Source organism: Urocitellus parryii, chromosome 8 (assembly GCF_045843805.1).
Source record: "Urocitellus parryii isolate mUroPar1 chromosome 8, mUroPar1.hap1, whole genome shotgun sequence".
NCBI classification, from domain to species: domain Eukaryota; kingdom Metazoa; phylum Chordata; class Mammalia; order Rodentia; family Sciuridae; genus Urocitellus; species Urocitellus parryii.
This window is the reverse complement of record NC_135538.1, coordinates 42,150,276-42,173,153: the sequence shown is the minus strand read 5'-3', so window position 1 is coordinate 42,173,153 and position 22,878 is coordinate 42,150,276. Positions and strand designations below refer to the sequence as shown.

The 22,878-nt window shown below is 35.6% G+C and overlaps 1 protein-coding gene across 1 annotated transcript in view; it reads right to left on the bottom strand.

Annotated features, from left to right (window-relative positions):
- The window catches only part of Tbc1d32 (TBC1 domain family member 32), a 195,664-nt gene that overhangs the window by 37,592 nt on the left and 135,194 nt on the right, over nucleotides 1-22,878 (bottom strand). Inside the window, exons 27-28 of the mRNA XM_026394083.2 lie at nucleotides 14,394-14,519; nucleotides 1,146-1,229 (exon numbers count right to left, since the gene is read on the bottom strand). Coding sequence (XP_026249868.2) covers nucleotides 1,146-1,229; nucleotides 14,394-14,519 — 210 coding nt within the window. The remainder of the gene's footprint in view (nucleotides 1-1,145; nucleotides 1,230-14,393; nucleotides 14,520-22,878) is intronic.

Here is a 22,878-nt window from a genome sequence, read left to right as displayed (position 1 = left end):
AAGAATAAAACTCCAAATTGATATACCATGGATAGAAAGTCTACTGTAATATCTAAGGGAAGAGATGATGTTGGACCGAACCAACATAAATAAGAGTAAAGATGGGTAGAATTAGATGAATTTGAGACATATTAATAACAGAACATAACTGAGTGGTTGGAAATGTGGACTTAAAGTCAGTGATGATTCTTTAGTTTCTGGTTTAGATGGTCAGTAGATCAACGTAGTGCCTATCACGATAGAAAATGCAGGAGGACAACGTATGTCAATAAGATCCAAAGTCCCTGCTGACACTCAGAGTTTGAAGTATTCTATACTACATTCAGGTGGTGTTACCAAGTAGGCAGATGGAACTAAGAGAATGAAACTTATGGTAGACTTTGAGGAGACATAAATTTTAAAGACATTAATTTATCTGAAGTGAGGTAAATATGTAGGCTACAGTTTGAATATGGTTCATCTCCTCTGAAACTCATGTTGAAGTTTAATCCTCAATGCGTGATATAAGAAGGTTGACACTTAATCTATGGCATGATAGAGATAGAGTCTTTGGGATATTAGGATTAGGTAAACTCATAAAAGTAGAGCCTTCATGATTAAATATGACAGCTCTTATAAGAAGGAGAGATCAGAACATAGACATATGCATTCTTTGTAGTTCAGGTTGCTCTGCACCATACACTTAAGAACTCTGTCAGAAAGAAAGTCATTCATGAGATGTCTCCTTCTCTCAACTTTGAGCAAGAACCAGAAAAGCCAAATCAAACCTTTTTCTTTATAATTTACCCAGCCTGAAATATTGTGATATTCCAACAGAAAACACTGATACAGTAAAATAGTATGAGACGTGCTCACTAGAGAATACCTGATAAGATCAGAAGAATGAAAGATACTACCTAAAGAAAAACAAAATCTAATGGATAAATCAAACAAACAAACAAACAAACAAACAAAAAGAAAGTCCCAGAATTACAAGGAAACATACAATTGCAAAGAGATTTGATATCTGAAATGTAAATGACATCAAACAATAGATTTAAGGATGGGAAAACTTGCACATTTTTGAAATTTAATTATACATCTTTATGAAATATTATTTATTTGCACATTGAGCATTTTTAAACATCAGAATGTTTAAAATGTACCTGTATATTCCACTGAGGGGAAGTAACATTCAGATGGATTTTCAGTGAGATGAAGCACAAAAGTTTCAAGTAATTCTACTAAAGCTGTAATAAACAGGAGAATAATTAGGATATTAAAGGTCAAGAATGATACGTGATAATGCATCTCTAAAAAATCACAAACTAGTAGATAAAAGTCACCTGAACTCCTTCACAGTTATACTCTAAGGGGGTCAAACTCAAAATATACACAGTTTTAGTATTCACAACAATGTTTCCAATTTAAATTAAATTTTAATAGCTTATCTGAGAACCTATTCAGTGTAAAACTAGAAATGAAAGATCTGTTATCTTTAGATTCTCTAAGGATTATTTTAGAATTTGTTAAATGATTTCAATATACTAATCAGGCTATAAAATCTTATCATCATCATTTGCAGACACAGAGAAAACAAATACTGTACTCCAAAACCAGGTTAATGCATAGCTCATGCCTCTTTCAAGTCCATGACATATGGATATACAATTTAGAAGAGCAATTTAGAAGTGAGAAAATGATTCTTTATTGGGGTGGTGCAATGAAATGTTTTAAATCATTTCATTTCATATACTCTACTCATAATGTGATTTCAAAGTGAAAGAAGATGAGTATTAAAATGTATGAAAATGCAATAGTCAAGAATCAGAAAGGACACCAGTACTGTCGATTAACTTTATAGTTGCTTAGAGGAAACAATTAACAGCATGAAGAAAGAGCCTTCAGAATGAGAGGAAATCTTTGCCATGTATTCTTCTGACAAAAGATTAATAAACAGGGTGTATGTGCTATGTTTTTAAAAAAAAAGAAATCTTACCAAATAACCCAATCAATAAATGGGCCAATGAACTAAACAGACATTTCTCAAAAGAAGAACTGCAAATGGCCAACAAATATAAGAAAAATATTCAACATCTTAGCAATCAGGAAAACACAAATTGAAACTATACTGAGATTTCATCTTATTCCAGTTAGAATAGCAATCATCAAAAATACAAGTAATAATAAATGCTAGTGAATATATGAGAAAAAAAGTATTGAAAGGGGCTGAAAACTAAGACAACCACTTTGGAAAACAGTATGGATATGCCTCAAAAAACTAGAAATGTAGCTGGGTACAGTAGCACATGCCTGTAATCCAAGTGGTTCAGGAGGCTGAGGCAGGAGTACCCTGAGTTCATAGTCAGGTCTGGAGATGTGGCTCAGGGGTCCAGTGTCCTAGAGTTCAATCCCCAGTGCCAAAAAAAAAAAAAAAAAAAAAAAAGAACTAGGAATGTAATTACCATATGAACCAACTAGCCAATCCTTGCTATTTATCCAAAAGACCTAAAATCAGTATATATAAGGATACATGCTATACTATATGGATACGATGGTTATACCAGCACAATTCACAATAACCTAGTTATGGGATCCATCTAGGTATCCTTTAATATATGATTAGATAAATTAAATGTGGTATGAACAGTGGAGTTTTTCTCAGCCATAAAGAGGAATGAAATTAAGTCATTTGCCAGTAAATGGGTGGAATTAGAGAACATCATACTGAGTGAAATAAACCAGAAGCAGAAAGCCAAGGAAGTTCCACGCAGAAGCTATGGAGAAATGGGACTAAAAAAAAGAAAATGTGGGGATCTCATGAAAACAGAAGGGAAAAGTAGAGTAAAGAGGTAGGGAAACAGCAAGAAGGATGAGAAATGGAAAGGAAAGGGACAGTAGAATGAAAGTAACCAATATATGTTATGCGGGTGTAGAAACATATCACAATGAATTCAAATTTTATGTATAAATATAATGTACTAATTAAAAATAAGTAGGCAAAAATTGATCACTCCAACAAAGAGATAAGAGAGCAAATACAGACAGCCATTGATGATACCAATAAACAGATAAGGAAGTAAATACAGGCATCCATTGATCACACCATCAAAGAGATAAGGGAGAAGATACAGGTAGCAAAACATTACTTCAATAAAGAAATAGAGTTTTTGAAAAAAAAATCAGAAATCCTTAAAATGAAGGAAACAATAAACCAAATACAAAACTCAATAGAAAGCATCGCCAACAGACTAGATCACTTGGAAGACATAACATCAGATAATGAAGATAGAGTATAGAATCTGGAAAATAAAGTAGACCACACAGTGAAGATGACTAGAAACCATGAGCAGAACATCCAAGAATTATGGGACAGCATCAAAAGACCAAATCTAAGAGTTACTGGCATAGAGGAAGATACAGAGTTTTAAACAAAAGGAATGTTCAATCTCTTCAATGAGATAATATCAGAAAATTTCCCAAGCATGAAAAATGAATTGGAAAACCAATTAGAATTGGCTTACAGGATACCAAATGTACAAAATCACAACTGATGCACATAAAAGCACATTTTAATGAAAATGCCTAGCATACAGAATAAGGATACAATCTTAAAGGCCACAAGAGAGAGGAATCAGATCACATATAGGAGGAAACCAATTTGCATCTCAGCAGATTTTTCAACACTGACCCTCAAAGACAGGAGATACTGGAACAATATATACCAAGCTCTGAAAGAAAATGGATGCCATCCAAGAATCTCATATCCAGAAAAAACATCAAGATTTAGATTTGATGATGAAATAAAAAACCTTCCATATTAAAAAAAAAAAGTTAAGAGAATTTACAACTAGAAAGCCTGCACTACAGAATATCCTTAGCAAAATATTCCATGAAGAGGAATTGGAAAACAACAATGAGAATCAGCAAAAGGAGGAATTACACTAAAGGAAAAACTAATAAAAGGAGAAAACAAATCAAGTTAAATACCAACAATAAATACAAATGGCTGGGAATACAAATCATGTCTCAATAATAACCCAGAATGTTAATGGCCTAAACTCACCAATCAAAAGACAGACCAACGATGATCCAAGATGGCAGGTCAAAGGGAGGCAACATTCTGTGTTACTCCGTGACCTGGGTCTCAACTAGTGGGAATACTGCTTTTGTTGAGAGCCACAGCCAAAGGGGCCCCAGCAAACTTCCAGCTGCCAGCAAACTTCCAGCTCCCGGCTGATGATTGGCTCACAGCGGCCCCAGCAACATCTAGCTGACTGGCTCCTCTGCAGTGATGTTCATTGGGCTGTTTCCCCGCCTTTCAGACTGCCAGCTGATGATTGGCTCACAGAAGCCCCAGCAACATCTAGCTGATTGGCTCCTCTGTGGTGATGCTCATTGGGTTGTTTCCCTGCCCTTTCAGACCACGGAGCTGCTCATTGGGGGACTTCTTTGGCTCCGCCCACACGACCCAGCCAATCGGCCTCAAGAGCAGGAGGATTGTGGGACGTGGAGAGGCTGGGGTGGGGGTGAGAGGCTTGTGGGAAGCCGGTGGTGGCAGTTGGGCTCTGAGGGTTTTTTCCTGAGGAGCTGTTTTGTTTGGCGTTTGTAGTTCTAAAAATAAAGTTAGTTTCTTTTGACAAGTGGCTCCTGAATTGTGCCCAGCCAGACTGCGGCATTTGGTGGCCCGTACGGGGATCGAACCCGCGACCTTGGCGTTATCAGCACCAAGCTCTGATGATTGTGACAGAGGACCCCTCCATGTGGATCCCACTCAAGAATCATGGCCACCATGCAGCGTGGGGCCCTAAGCCTTAGCGTTAAGGAATCCCAACTCCCAACTATTCATCTATACAGGTCTTGTAGGTGCCTTTGCAAGACCACTGGCATTGCACCAGCACAGAATTCCCAGATACTGCTCCCACAAAGGACATTCTGTTGCTACCCAAGCACAGGAACTCTCGCCGCCACTGCTTTGTGGACTCCCATCTACTAAGATGGGGCTCCCCCGGTAGCCTCCATCTTGGAATTTGGCAGCTACAGCCATAGTCCCCTACTTGCAATAGCCTGCCTGCACCTGGGGACATCACAGTCTCTGAAGAAAGCCAACAACCTCAACACTGCACACCACAAAGTGCATCTCTGGATGCATTACACAACAACATCTCTTGATTCCCCCCCTCCTGACCCGACATCCCATGGCTGAAAGCAGCACCCTCCATCTTGGGTCACCTCCATCACCATTTTTAGTCAGAGCAACTACCACTTTGGAACTAGATAGCCAGGTACCCATAGTTTTCTAATTAGCTCCAACTCCCCTGCAGCTGCTAACTCAGTGGAGTGACTGAACAATACAAAACAGCCCTCCGTGACAGGTGCACAGCCACCAGAGTGCAACACATAAGACCCACAGAGAGAAAGGTTCCTGATTAAGAAGTAGAAAGGGAGACGGTGAGGGAGATACACACTCTAGAAACTAATTTAGAGGGCAGGAACTGTGAGGTCTACAGATGACATGAGAAGATAGGATCTGGTGTCCATGTCATAGGAGCAGATCCCAAAAGAAGATGCTTGAGGTGCAGTCTCCCAATGGGACGTGTGGGTGCCGTACCCCACTTCCAGGTGCCCTGCACACAAGACCAACCCTCAAGCCCTAGTAACCCCCACCATCCTGAGGGCAGAGATACCAATTAAGAACAGACATTCCCGTCTATTGGATGAGATGGGAAACAGGAAAGATAGTGATTTCCAACCAAAACAATCATTGTTTCTTCCTTTGAGTTTTTTTTTTCTTTATTCTCCCTTTTTATTCCCTACCCTCACATCTCCAACATATGTGAAACTATGTACTTTGCATGAATTAGGATATTGAGGACAGAGACAACTGAATAGTATATTACAATTGTTTGGTATATTCCTTTTTTCCTTCTTTTTGTTTTTTTTTTTCTCTCCAATTTTTACTATTTTAACATTTTAAAATTTTTCTTAATGTATGTTTGTCTTATGTAATCTACTCTCTTTCCTCTAACTTGTCTACCCAAAATTACTACCTCTCTATTCTTCTGCTACTAACCTTCTTCTTTATATTTCTCTTTCACATTTCCTAAGTAAGATATAATAACTCTATATGCTCATCCCATACCTCCTCAGCATATCTTCTTACACCTCATTCCAGGTTCTTTGTCCATCAGAAACTGTAGACCTTTTTACAAACCTATTGACTATATTATATATAATAATTGAATTTACCATTTCTATGCATTATGACCAAACTTCAAATGTTAAATAACATCTATTTGTTTTTAGGTGGTATTTTGTTTATATTGGGATCTCTTAACATTGTCCTTCCCCTCAAAGGTGAGGTATTGGAACCCTACAGGGGCACTATAAGCCTATAAGGTAAAAACAGTAACCCTTCAGATCCACAGAGCTAGAATAGAAGACACACAAGTAACATGAAAAGACAAGGGAATAAAGTGCCCCAAACAAATCAAGATACCACATTATTAGAAAACATGGCCAGCACAGCAGCACAAATGACAGAGAAGGAGTTCAGTATGTACATAATTAAAATGTTTGGGAATTAAAGGATGAGCACATACAGGCAGCAAAAGATCATTTTGACAAAGAGCTACATAAGGAAATACAAGGAGCAAGAGCTTACTTCAATAGGGAGACAGAGGTTCTAAGCACACACACACACAAACACAAACACACACACACACACACACACAAAAAAAAAAAAACAGAATTCCTTGAAAGGAAAGAAACAATAAATCAAATTAAAAACTCAACTGAAAGCATCACCAACAGAGTAGACCACTTAGAAGAGAGGACCTTGGACAATGAAGACAAAATATATAATCCTGAAAGGAATGTAGACCATACAGTAAAAGTGTTAAGGAACCATGAGTAGAACATTCAAGAAATATGGGACAGCATAAAAAGACCATATTTAAGAGTTATTGGAATAAGAAAGGCATAGAATTCAAACCAAAGGAATGAACAGTCTATTCAACTAAATAATATCAGAAATTTTTCAAATATGAAGAACTAATTGGAAAACTAAATTCAAGAGGCTTACAGGACACCAAATATACAAAATCAACACAGATCCACACCAAGACACATTATAATGAAAATGCCTAACATACAGAATAAGGACAAAATATTAAAAGCCAAGAGAGAAAGGAATCAGATTACATATAGGGGGAAAACAATCACACTATGTACAGATTTTTCAACCTGGACTCTGAAACCTACAAGATCCAGGAACAACACACATCAAGCTCTGAAAGAAAATGGATGCCAACCAAGAATTTTATGTCCAGCAAAATTAAGCTTTAGATTTGATGATGAAATAAAAAGATGAACAAAAGATAAAAGAATTTAAAGCTAGATAACCTACACTTTAGAACATCCTTGACAAAATATTCTGTGAAGAGAAAATGAAAAACAACAATGAAAATAAGCATAGGGAGGTAATACTCTAAAGGAAAAGCTAATCAAAGGAAAAACAAGTTAAGTTAAATAACAAAATTTATTTAACATTTAAATAACAAAAATGGCTAGGAATACAAAACATGTCTCAATAAAAACCGTGAATGTTAATGTCCTAAACTCACCAATCAAAAGACATAGGCTAGCCGATTGTATCAAAACATATTGCCTTCAAGAGACACAATTCATAGGAAAAGACGTACACAGACTGAAGGTGAAAGGTTGGGAAAAATCATACAACTCATTGACTGCGGAAAAAAGCAGGGGTTTCTACTCATATCAAATAAAGTAGACTTTTAACTTAAAGTTAAACAAAAGAGAAAAAGAAGGACATCTCAAACTGTTCAGGGGAACCATACACCAAGAAGACATATCAATTATAAATATACATGCCCCAAACATTGGAGCATCTATGTTTATCAAACTTTCTCAAGTTAAGAGTCAAACTGACCACAACACAATATGTATGGGTGACGTCAACACACCTCTTTCACCACTGGATAGATCTTCCAAACAAAAGCTGAACAAAGAAACTATAGAACTCAATAATACAATTAGTAAGTCAGGCTTAACTGACATATACAGAACATTTCATCTTTCAACAAGCAAATTCACTTTCTGCTCAGCAGCACATGGTTCCTTCTCTAAAACAGACCATATGTTATGCCACAAAGCAATTCTTAACAAATATTAAAAAAGTACAGATACTACTCTGCATTCTATCAGATCACAATGGGATGAAATTAGAAATCAATAATAAAATAAAAACTAAAAGCTACTCCAACACCTAGAGACTAAATAATATGCTACTGAATGAACAATGGGTTGAAAAAGACATCAAGGAGATTAAAAATTCTCAGAGGTAAATGAGAACACTGATGCAACATATCGAAATCTCTGAGACACTATGAAGCCAGCACTAACAGGAAAGTATACAGCATGGAGTTCATCCTTAAAAGAAGAAAATATCAACAAATAAATGACCTAATACTATATCTCAAAGCCCTAGAATAAGAAGAACAAATCAACCCCAGAAGCAGTAGAAGATAGGAAATAATTAAAATCTGAGCTGAAATTAATGAAATAAAAACAAAAGAAACAACTGAAAAAATGCAAAAAACAAAAAGTTGGCTCTTTTTTTTTTAATTCGTTGTTCAAAACATTACAATGATTGCAGAATCACATCGGTTACACATCCACATTTTTATATAATGCCATATTAGTAACTGTTGTATTCTGCTACCTTTCCTATCCTCTACTATCCCCCCTCCCATCTTCTCTCTCTACCCCATCTACTGTAATTCATTTCTCTCCTTGTTCTTTTTTTTTTCCCTTTCCCCTCACAACCTCTTATATGGATCAAGGACCTTGATATCAAATCAGAGACTATGCGTCTGATAGAAGAAAAGGTTGGCTCTGATCCACACATTGTGGGGTCGGGCTCCAAATTCCTTAATAGGACACCCATAGCACAAGAGTTAATAATAAGAATCAACAAATGGGACTTACTTAAACTAAAAAGTTTTTTTCTCAGCAAGAGAAACAATAAGAGAGGTAAACAGGGAGCCTACATCTTGGGAACAAATTTTTACTCCTCACACTTCAGATAGAGCCCTAATATCCAGAGTATACAAAGAACTCAAAAAAGTTAAACAATAAGAAAACAAATAACCCAATCAACAAATGGGCCAAAGACCTGAACAGACACTTCTCAGAGGAGGACATACAATCAATCAACAAATACATGAAAAAATGCTCACCATCTCTAGCAGTCAGAAAAATGCAAATCAAAACCACCCTAAGATACCATCTCACTCCTGTAAGATTGGCAGCCATTATGAAGTCAAACAACAACAAGTGCTGGCGAGGATGTGGGGAAAAGGGTACTCTTGTACACTGCTGGTGGGACTGCAAATTGGTGCGGCCAATTTGGAAAGCAGTATGGAGATTCCTGGGAAAGCTGGGAATGGAACCACCATTTGACCCAGCTATTGCCCTTATCGGACTATTCCCTGAAGACCTTAAAAGAGCATACTACAGGGATACTGCCACATGGATGTTCATAGCAGCACAATTCACAATAGCTAGACTGTGAAACCAACCCAGATGCCCTTCAATAGATGAATGGATAAAAAAAAATGTGGCATTTATACACCATGGAGTATTACGCAGCACTAAAAAATGACAAAATCATGGAATTTGCAAGGAAATGGATGACATTAGAGCAGATTATGCTAAGTGAAGCTAGCCAATCCCTAAAAAACAAATGCCAAATGTCTTCTTTGATATAATGAGAGCAACTAAGAACAGAGCAGGGAGGAAGAGCAGGAGGAAAAGATTAACATTAAACAGAGACATGAGGTGGGAGGGAAAGGGAGAGAAAAGGGAAATTGCATGCAAATGGAAGGAGACCCTCATTGTTATACAAAAAGTTGGCTCTTGAATAAATAAATAAAATTAAAAAACCATTAGTTATGCTAATGAAGAGAAGGAAAGGGAAAACTCAAATTACTAACATACGTGATGCAAAAGGAAATATCACAACAGACACTACAGAAATACAGAAGATAATTAGGAAATTATTTTGAAAACTTGTAATCCCATAAAATAGAAAATATTGAAGACATCAACAAATTTCTAGAGTCATATGCCCAAACTGAATCAGGATCAATTTCAAGCAATGAAATAGATGATGCCATCAGAAGCCTACCAGTCAAGAAAAGCTTGGACCAGATGGATACACAGCTGAAGTCTACAGACCTTTAAAGAAGAACCAATATCAAAACTCTTCAATTTATTTTAGGAAATAGAAAATGAGGGAATACTTTCAAACTCATTCTATGAAGCCAATATCACCCTGATTCCAACACCAGGCAAAGACTCATCAAAGAAAGAAAACTTCAGACCAATATTGATAATGAACATAGATGCAAAAATTATCAATAAAATTCTGAAAAATTGAATACAAAAACATATCAAAAAGATAGTGCACTAGGATCAAGTGGGGTTCATCCCAGGGATGCAAGATTGGTTCAGGAAAACAGTAAACGTAATCATCACATCAATACACTCAAAGGTAAAAATCATATTATCATCTCAATAGATGTAGAAAAAGCTTTGGGAAAATAAACAAGGAGAGAAATGAATTACAGTAGATGGGGTAGAGAGGGAAGATGGGAGGGGAGGGGAAGGGAGGGGAGATAGTAGAGGATAGGAAAGGTAGCAGAATACAATAGTCACTAATATGGCATTATGTAAAACAGTGGATGTGTAACCGATGTGATTCTGCAATCTGTATTTGGGGTAAAAATGGGAATTCATAATCCACTTGAATCTAATGTATGAAATATGATATGTCAAGAGCTTTGTAATGTTTTGAACAACCAATAAAAAAAAGAAAAAAAGAAGAAAAAAAGAAAAAGCATTCAACAAAATACATCATCCATACATGTTCAAAACACTAGAAACTAGGAATAACAGGAACATATCTCAACATTATAAAAGCTATCTATGCTATGCCCTAGGCCAACATAATTCTAAATGGAGAAAAAATGAAAGCTTCCCTCTAAAAATGGGAACAAGACAGGGATGCCTTCTTTCACCACTTCTATTTAATATAGTTCTTGAATCACTAGCCAGAGCAATTAGACAGACAAAAGAAGTTAAAGGGATATGGAAATAAAAAGAAGAACTCAAAACTATTTGCTGATATGATTCTAATCCTAGAAGACCCAAAACTTTCTACCAGAAAACTTCTAGAACTAGTAAATAAATTCAGTAAAGTAACAGGATACAAATCAACACCCATAAATCAAAGGCATTTCTGTATGTCAGTGACAAATCGAAGAAAGGGAAATGAGGAAAACTATCCCATTACAATAGCCCTCCCAAAATAAACAAATAAATAAAATACTTGAGATTCAACTTAACAAAAGAGGTGAAAAATCTCTATAATGAAAACTACAAAACCCTAAAGAAAGAAATTAAAGAAGATCTTAGAAGATGGAAAGATCTCCCTTGTTCTTAGAAAGGCAGAATTAATATTATCAATATGATCATAACTCTCTACAGATTTAATGCAATTCCAAAAACACTATACAGATTTAATGCAATTCCAATCAAAATCCCAATGACATTCCTCATAGAAATAGAAAAAGCAGTCATAAAATTCATTTGGAAAAATAAGAGACCCAGAATAGCTAAAGCAATCTTTATCAAGAAGAGTGAAGCAGGGGCATCACTATACCATACCTCAAACTATACTACAGAGCAATAGTAACAAAAACAGCATGGTATTGGCACCAAAACAGACTAGTAGACCAATAGTACAGAACAGAGGACACAGAGACCAACCCACATAATTACAGTTATCTTATATTAGACAAAGGTGCCAAAAAATATACTTTTGAGAAAAGACAACCTCTTCAACAAATGGTGCTGGAGAAACTAGAAATCCATATGCAACAAAATGAAATTAAGCCCCTATCACCATGCACAAAACTCAATTCAAAGTGGACCAAGGACCTAGGAATTAAACCAGAGACTCTGTGTTCAATAGAAGAAAAAGTAGGCCCTAATCTTCATCATGTATGATTAGGCCCCAACTTTCTTAATAAGATCCTATAGCGTAGGAATTAATATAAAAAATCAATAAATGTGATGGATTCAAACTAAAAAGCTTCTTCTCAGCAAGAGAAAAAACCAGTGAGGTGAATAGAGAGCCTACAATTTTGGAACAAATTTTTCCACACACACATCAGATAGAGCACTAATCTTTAGGATATATAAAGAACTCAATCCCCCAAAAAACAAATGCTGAGTGTGTTCTCTGATTAAGGATGCTGATTCATAATGTGATGAGGTGGTGGTGGGTGCATGGGAGGATTAGATGAACTCTAGATAGGGCAAAGGGGAGGGAGAGGAAGGTAGTGTGCATGGGGGGAGGAAAGATGGTGGAATGAGATGGACATCAGTACCAATATACATGTATGAAGACACAAATTGTGTGACTACTTTCGCTGATTCCAATAGATGCATTTTGCTCAACCACCCACAGGAGGGGCACTACATACTTCCATATGTTCTGAGGGATTGGCTATAGTTATTAACAACACTAAAAATTTATCCACATATGTTAATTCCTATCTCAATTAGCACTTCTCTAAAACTAATTATAAGAATGGCTGAATTAAATAATTACTAGAATGATAACAGATTTACTCATTGTATAATCACTGAAAATTCCATTATGTACAACTTAAAAAAAAAACATTCATGACATGAAACAATTCTTAACTTAAAAGAAATTAACTTTAGGATACTACTATCTAGAAAATAAGCCAAAAAATATTGCTTTGTCTAAAGTGAATGTGATTTTAAATGACAGATCAGATATTTCTATAAAGGATTTTAAATTGTAATCCTTTTCCCTTTAATCATATTTATTTATTTCCTGGTACAGGAATATGATATTAAGACCATCAAAAAATAAACTGTACAATACTTATATAGCAAAAAGAACACAGAGTTTTCTGCTGAGGAGAAACTGAAGGTAGAGTGTGCCAGGATACTTAGGCATAGATTCCTTTCTCCATCAGCCTTGCCATCTGCTATGATCTCAAAGTTGGTGTACCCCCAAATCCATACATAGGCATCTAATACCCAATGTGACTGTATTAAGAGGTAGGGTATTTGTGAAATGCGTAAGTCATATGGGTTCTGTCCTTCTGAATGAGATTAGTGTCCTTTAGAAAGATGTTGAAGAATCTAGCTTGCTCCCTTTTCTATTATGCAACAATGCAGTAAAAAAATGCCATTCTTGAAGCAGAGAGAAAGCCCACACCAGACAATGAACCAGATGGCCCTGACCTTGGATTTCCCTAACTTGAGAACTGTGAAAAATAAATTCATACTACTTATCAATTAACTCAAATTAAGATATTTTATTACAGCATTTTTCAATGGCTAAGACACCATCACAACAACTGGTCCCAAAACTAGGACAGCTCTATATTTGTAAACACTCAAATCCTCTGTGGATTTCATTTTTTATTTTCATTTTTTAAAATATCACTGCCTGTATACCATCAGATCATATGAAAGTTAAATGAACAGAGTTCAGTTCTTCCCTAATCAATTAATCCTACAAGTAAACTACTATGTGTGGTTCTCACACACTTGCTTATTCAGGATCTTACCGAGGCTCTTATCTTTGCCCCCTTCGTGAAGTTTGAATTTCTCTAATGAATTGTAATCATTTTTTTTTCTTCTGTGCTGCTGGGAATTGAATCCAGGACCTTTATCTAGTCCCGAATTGGTGTGAAAACACTTTGTATACAACCAGAGATGAAAAATTATGCTCTATATGTCTAATGTGAATTGTAACACATTCTGCTGTAATATATAAATTAAAAATGAATAAAAAGAAGCTTGATTCCTTACCCACATTTACATACCATTATTCTCTTAAAATATAGTTTCTCCTACAATTAACAATTTATTTTTCTATTGACTATTTTTAATTTTATAACAAAGAACACAAATATAAAACATGGTTTCAAGTGAACAATCACTTTTATATTATAGTTTTATATTATAGTTTTCAAAAAATCTAGCTTATATTGGTAGAAAAACTTTCTTTTTTTGTTAGAGCTTTTTTCCTACTTTATTCAGATAAAATTAATTTAAAAATTAAGTTTTCAGAAAATTAGTTTCAGGTGTGGTGGTGCACGCCTATAATCCCAACAGCTCAGGAGGATGAGGCAAAAGGACCACAGCCTCAGCAACTTAGTGAGTTGGTAAGCAACCTAGTGAGACCCTGTGTCAAAATAAAAAGGACTGCGGATGTGACTTGGTGGTTAAGTACCCTTGGGTTCAATCTCTAATTCAAAAAAAAAAAAAAGCAATGCACTCACCACTTCCACTGATTACATCAGGTTTGGCCTTCATCATTTTGCAAAATTGTTTTTGGCAATTTTCTATCCACTCAGTTTGTTCATCAGACATTTTGAAGAGTAATAATAGCTTGCCAAGATCATTGTCTAATAAAAAAGAAAAGATATAACAGTATTATAATTCAACACACTAGATATATTCATCTGTAGATATTAATGTTAAATATGTAAAGAGCTGCAATTTACAGAAAAGTTCTGTTTGTGGCTTTCAAAGAAATATTTCTGTAATTACATTTTATCTACTATCAATTGATATTTACCACATTTACTAAATGCTTATAAAATGGATTACTGATTTATTAAAAGTTCATATAATGGATTGTTACTTTGTAAGCATAAATCTTTAATAGTCTTTCTCTTATATCAATGTTTCATTACTTAGTATCCAGTTTAACAGTGTGAAACTTAAGATTTCATTCCATGGGGCTGCCATGAACATTATACTCATTTGTCATGCACATTCAAGTGCAATTTTATTCTTATGTCTTTGAAAGTAAAAAGAAAGCATAAATGTGTAAGATCTCTAGTCAATCATTTAGATCCTCTTCTTGAAAAAACAAACTGATGAAGATATTAAAATATTCTATTCAGGCTCACTGTTTATTTAAGTGTACAAATTTTATGCTTTATATATCAATTACATAAATTTCAGTCAAATACAAAATATATGTGGAGTTCCTTCCATGTGGTTATAATAATTCACATATTACTGCCTTCATAAAACTTCTGTCTTTTAAAGCATTTGTGCCCATGTGCCCATGTGCACATATAGAAAGTCCCCTCTTGACCATGAGAGATATGTTCCTAAACCTCTAGTGGATAGCTGAAACCATGGACAATACCAAGACCTATATATAAATACTTTTTCCTATATATACCTACTTATGACAAAGTTTAATTTATAAATTAGGTAGAGTAAGAGATTAAAAACAACTAATAATAAAATAGAAGAATAAGAATTCAGTGTAACAAAATGCCAGTATCACTGCTCTTGTATTTTAACAAGACTTAATTTACAATTAAGTAAAATAAAGATTATTTGAATACAATCACTATGACACTGCAACAGTTGATTTGATAACCAGAATGGCAACTAAGCAACTAAAGGACAAGTAGCATATGCAGGGTGGATAAGGAAGAAAAAAAGGTGATCCACAACCAGGTAGGACAGAGTGGGACAGAGGGGGATTTCATCACCTACTCATAATAGCATAAAGTTTAAAATTTATATTCATTTCTGGAAATTTTCTGTTTAATATTCTTAAGATAGAATCTGGCAATGGATAACTGAAAACCATGGAAGGAAAAACTGCAGGTAACTGGGGACACTGTATCTCTCTCTCTCTCTCTCTCTCTCTCTTATATTTATTATACCATTATATCTGCATACAGATATAATGGTATTAGTAACATATATCATTCCTATAATCTAAATTTCATTTTCTTTAGTCTTAAAAAGCTGATATGTATTGTCATGTGGTCTTCATTGTGATCATATATAAAATTGACAATTTATGTAACTATTTCCCTCCTTGACATTCAGGCCATCAAAAACACTTCTTATCAAAGCTGCACAAATACTCTCTGATACAAACACATAAAGACACAGATACATCAAACATATGCATGCTTGCAAATAAATACACACAAAAAAATTGTTTCATTGAAAAAGAGTATATAATTCTGACATTCAGTAGTAATATTTTCTTTAAATATTGATTATAATGATGTGAAACATTTTACTAAGAGCCTCAAAAATAAAAACAATAATGAAATAAAATTTTCATATTATTTAAATCAAAGGAGAAAATTTCTTTTATTTTTTTATTGTTGGTCATTCAAAATATTACATAGTTCTTAATACATCATATTTCACAGTTTGATTCAAGTGGGTTATGAACTCCCAATTTTACACCGTATACAGATTGCTGTATCACATCAGTTACCCTTCCATTGATTGACATATTGCCTTTCTTGTGTCTGATGTATTCAATAGGACAGACAGCAGAGAAAATTTCTTTTAATAAAAATATTTAAACTTAGTGTCATAGTTACATCAAAATTATGTTATTGCTAAAAAAGTTTTCATGTTAAATGTATCTTTATATATTTTCTTAAGCCTAATAAAAATCACTAGCAGCACAATTAAAAAAAAAACAAATGCAGGTGTGTGTGTGTGTGTGTGTGTGTGTGTGTATGTGTGTGTCTGGTCTTTGTTTCCTTCTGTTTTTTCTCTTTTATCCAGGTACAACCCTGCCATTTACTCCTCCAAATGAAAAAAAACATATATATGATCAGTCAACAAATATATGAAAAAAAACATTTCCAGGAATCAGGGAAATGCGAATCAAAACTACACTGAGATTTCATCTCATTCTAGTCACAATGGCAATTACCAAGAATACAAATAGTGTGGTGAGGATGCGGGGAGAAAGATACATTCCTATATTGTTAGTGGGACTGCAAGTTGGCGCAACCATTCTGGAAAGCAATCCAGAGATTTTCTAAAAAACTAGGGATGGAACCACCATATGACCCAGCTGTCCCACTCACTCCTCAGTATTTATCTAAAATATTTAAAATCCGCATGATATAGATACAGCCACATCAATATTTATAGCAGCACGATTCAAAGTAGCTAAGCTATGGAATTAACTTAGATGCCCTTTAACAGATTAAAGGATAAAGAAAATGCTTAGGAGATATCTAACTCCAGAGCTCACAGGACTAGTAAACTACCAGGATATTCCATAACTGTATTAGAAAGTCACTCTATAGCAGGAGGGTTAAGCTACACATTCACTTATAAAAAATGACAACCTTGAAACATCAAAATACACACAAATCACTTGATTTTCTGACACAAAAGGCTTCACTACCCTTTGAAAAAAGTCTAGAATTCAAAATTAATAATGTCTAATGTCCAATAAAAAGACACTAACGTGAAGAAAAAAATTGTGACCCACAACTAGCAGATGAATCAACTAATAGAAACAGATTCATCAGGTTCTCACTGAACAACTCAGACTGGCCTCTAACTTAACAGTCCTCTTGCCTCAGTCCTGCAAGTAGCAGGGATTACAGACATTTGATAACATAGCAGCTACAACACCATTTTCATAGTAGCCATTACTACAGAATTCTAATTGTGTAGTATTATTACTATAGATAGAGAACAATAAAAATTAAGACTTGGTATCACTTCTACCTCTAGCTCTGATAAAGTCACCATGAATAACTAACAGTTTGATTTCTCATGAAGGGTCTGGTTTATCTAGTAAGACAGAACAGCAGCATGTTCTTTCCCTCTGTGCTTCTTCTGAGTACTATGACTTATAGACACCTACAAAAAACTGCAGAGTAAAAAATCTACTTTAAACTACTAGAAAAAAAATTGAAAAAAAGAAGCATCAAGTATCCTGCTTAGAAAATTCACCATGACAGCTGACAATAATAATTCATGTCTAAACTCTGAAACACTGTAATAGGGAGCACTATAATATTTAATACTTGGGCATATTATAGTTTGTCAAAGATTATAATACAGAAAAAGGTTATTTATTATGTAAGTTTATTATAAATAATAGAGAAATGCTCTCTCTATATATACACATATATTTATGTATGTATATCCATATATATGTGAGTGTGTGTGTGTGTGTGTGTGTGTGTGTATTGCCTTACATGCACAAGGCTCTGTGTTCTATATATAAAGCGTGGTGGACACTTAACACCAAGGCAGTCGCGTCACACTGGTTGGAGTGGGGGCGGAGCAGGGTTGCCGCCCAGGTCCGGAGGGGGCCCAACTACCGGTTGGAGAGGTAGTCAGGTACCCCCATTGGGAGTGGGGGCTGTGCAGAACTGCGACCCACCGGCCTAGAGGCCTGCCAGAGTGGTAGACACGTCACACCAATTGGAGTGGGGACCCAGCAGAGCCGCGACCCACATCCAGATCAGGACCAAAGACCCCAGGGCGTGGTAGTTACGTTACCACAATTGGAGTGGGGGCAAAGCAGAGCCGCCACCCGTGCCCGCAGGGAGGGGCAGACCTGCGACCGATCAGTGTGGTAGACAGACCACCCTAATTACAGGAAGAGCACAGCAATTAACCGCCCTGCAAGGGAGGCTTCCCAACTATACAAGAGCAATATAAATAAATAGGGGGTAAATTTCAAAAAGACAACAGTTGCACCAAGCAGAAAGAAACGCGAGCAGTATGAAAAGACAAGGAAAGAAAGGATAACAAGCAATGCAGGTCAACTCAACTTTAGAAGAGGTAATAGCTGCAACAGATGGAATGTCAGATAAAGAGTTCAGGATATATATGCTTCAGATGATCTGGAGTCTCAAGGAAGACATGAGACAGCAAAATCAGACAATGAAAGATCACATTGACAAACAAATCCAGGAAGTAAAAGATCAATTTCACAGGGAGATAGAGGTAATAAAAAACAAACAAATAGAAATCCTAGAAATGCAGGAAACAATAAACCAACTCAAAAACTCAATTGAGAATACTACCAGCAGAGTACATCACTTAGAAGAGAGAACATCAGACAATGAAGACAAAGTATTTCAACTGGAAAAGAACATAGATAGCTCAGCAAGTCTACTAAGAAACCATGAGCAGAACATCCAAGAATTATGGGACAATATTAAAAGACCAAATTTAAGAGTCATTGGGATACAGGAAGGCACAGAGCTCCACACCAAAGGAATAAATAGTCTATTCAGTGAAATAATACGAGAAAACTTCCCAGACTTGAAGAATGAGACAGAATCCCAAATCCTAGAAGCCAACAGGACGCCAAATGTGCAAAATCATAAGAGATCCACACCTAGACACATTATAATGAAGATGTCCAACATACAGAATAAGGAGAGAATTTTAAAAGCTGCAAGAGAAAGAAAGCAGATTACATTTAGGGGTAAACCAATCAGGATAACAGCTGATCTATCAACACAGACTCTGAAAGCTAGAAGATCCTGGAATAACATATTTCAAACACTGAAAGAAAATGGGTTCCAACCAAGAATCGTGTATCCGGCGAAATTAAGCTTCAGGATAGAAGATGAAATTAAAACCTTCCACGATAAACAAAAGTTAAAAGAATTCGCAGCTAGAAAACCATCTCTTCAAAAAATCCTTGGCAAAACATTACAGGAAGAGGAAATGGAAAATAACATTGAAAACCAACAATGGGAGGTAGGACAGTAAAGGGGGGAAAGTAGTCAAAGAGGATAACAAATCAGGTTTAGTAACATCAATAAACAAATATGGCTAAAAGAACAAACCATATCTCAATAATAACCCTAAATGTTAATGGCTTAAACTCACCAATTAAGAGACACAGGCTAGTAGAATGAATGGATCACAAAACAAGACCCAACAATATGCTGCCTACAGGAGACGCATCTGATAGGAAAAGATATTCATAGACTGAAGGTGAAAGGTTGGGAAAAATCATATGGACTGCGGAAATAAAAAATCATATGGACTTCGGAAACAAGCAGGAGTGTCCATACTCATATCTAATAAAATAGATTTCAAGCCAAAGGTAATCAAAAGGGATAAAGAAGGACACTTCATACTGCTCAAGGGAACCATACACCAACAAGACATAACAATCATAAATATATATGCCCCAAACAACGGTGCTGCTATGTTCATCAAGCAAACTCTTCTCAAGTTCAAGAGTCTAATAGACCACCATACAATAATCATGGGAGACTTCAATACACCTCTCTCACCACTGGACAGATCTTCCAAACAAAAGTTAAATAAGGAAACTATAGAACTCAATAACACAATTAATAACCTAGACTTAATTGACATATATAGACTATACCACCCAACATCAAGTAGCTACACTTTTTTCTCAGCAGCACATGGAACCTTCTCAAAAATAGACCATATATTATGTCACAGGGCAACTCTTAGACAATATAAAGGGGTAGAGATAATACCATGCATCTTATCTGATCATAATGGAATGAAACTGAAAATCAATGATAAAAGAAGGAAGGAAAAATCAAGCATCACCTGGAGAATGAACAATAGGTTGCTGAATGATCAATGGGTTTTAGAAGACATCAAGGAGGAAATTAAAAACTTCCTAGAGTTAAATGAAAACACAGACACAACATATCGGAATCTATGGGACACATTGAAAGCAGTTCTAAGAGGAAAATTCATTGCTTGGAGTTCATTCCTCAAAAAAAGAAAAAACCAACAAATAAATGATCTCATACTTCATCTCAAAATCCTAGAAAAAGAAGAGCAAAACAACAGCAAAAGAAGTAGAAGGCAAGAAATAATTAAAATCAGAGCTGAAATTAATGAAATTGAAACAAAAGAAACAATTGAAAAAATCGACAAAACTTAAAGTTGGTTCTTTGAAAAAATAAATGAAATTGACAGACCATTAGCCATGCTAACGAAGAGAAGAAGAGAGAGAACCCAAATTACTAGCATACGGGATGAAAAAGGCAATATCACAACAGACACTTCAGAAATACAGATGATAATCAGAAATTATTTTGAATCCTTATACTCCAATAAAATAGAAGATAGTGAAGGCATAGATAAATTCCTTAAGTCTTATGATCTGCCCAGATTGACTCAGGAGGATATAGACAACCTAAACAGACCAATAACAATTGAGGAAATAGAAGAAACCACCAAAAGATTACCAACTAAGAAAAGCCCAGGACCGGATGGGTATACAGCAGAGTTTTACAAAACCTTTAAAGAGGAACTAACACCAATACTTTTCAAGCTATTTCAGGAAATAGAAAAAGAGGGAGAACTTCCAAATTCATTCTAGGAGGCCAACATCACCCTGATTCCGAAACCAGACAAAGACACTTCAAAGAAACAAAACTACAGACCAATATCTCTAATGAACCTTGACGCAAAAATCCTCAATAAAATTCTGGCGAATCGGATTCAAATACATATCAAAAAAATTATACACCATGATCAAGTAGGATTCATCCCTGGGTTGCAAGGCTGGTTCAATATACGGAAATCAATAAATGTTATTCACCACATCAATAGACTTAAAAATAAGAACCATATGATCATCTCGATAGATGCAGAAAAAGCATTCCACAAAGTACAGCATCCCTTTATGTTCAAAACGCTAGAAAAATTAGGGATAACTGGATCATACCTCAACATTGTAAAAGCAATCTATGATAAGCCACAGGCCAGCATCATTCTGAATGGAGAAAAATTGAAGGCATTCCCACTAAGATCTGGTACAAGACAGGGATGCCCTCTCTCACCACTTCTGTTCAACATAGTCCTCGAAACACTGGCCAGAGCAATTAGACAGATGAAAGAAATTAAAGGCATAAAAATAGGAAAAGAAGAACTTAAATTATCACTGTTTGCAGATGATATGATTCTATACCTAGCAGACCCAAAAGGGTCTACAAAGAAGCTATTAGAGCTAATAAATGAATTCAGCAAAGTGGCAGGATATAAGATCAACACGCATAAATCAAAGGCATTCCTGTATATCAGCGAGAAACCCTCTGAAATGGAAATGAGGAAAACTACTCCATTCACGATATCCCCCCCAAAAATAAAATACTTGGGAATCAACCCAACAAAAGAGGTGAAAGATTTATACAATGAAAATTACAGAACACTAAAGAAAGATATAGAAGAAGACCTTAGAAGATGGAAAAATATACCCTGCTCATGGATAGGCAGAACTAACATCATCAAAATGGCGATATTACCAAAAGTTCTCTATAAGTTCAATGCAATGCCAATCAAAATCCCAACAGCATTTCTTGTAGAAATAGATAAAAGAATCATGAAATTCATATGGAATAATAAAAGACCCAGAATAGCAAAAACAATGCTAAGCAGGAAGTGTGAATCAGGCGGTATATCGATACCAGACTTCAAACTATACTACAGAGCAATAGTAACAAAAACAGCATGGTACTGGTACCAAAACAGGCGGGTGGACCAATGGTACAGAATAGAGGACACAGTAACCAATCCACAAAACTACAACTATCTTATATTTGATAAAGGGGCTAAAAGCATGCAATGGAGGAAGGATAGCATCTTCAACAAATGGTGCTGGGAAAACTGGAAATCCATTTGCATCAAAATGAATCTGAATCCCTATCTCTCGCCATGCACAAAAGTTAACTCAAAATGGATCAAGGAGCTTGATATTAAAGCAGAGACACGGCATCTGATAGAAGAAAAAGTTGGTTATGATCTACATACTGTGGGATCGGGCTCCAAATTCCTCAATAGGACACCCATAGCACAAGAGTTAACAACTAGAATCAACAAATGGGACTTACTCAAACTAAAAAGTTTTTTCTCAGCAAAAGAAACAATAAGAGAGATAAACAGGGAGCCTACATCCTGGGAACAAATCTTTACTCCACACACTTCAGATAGAGCCCTAAT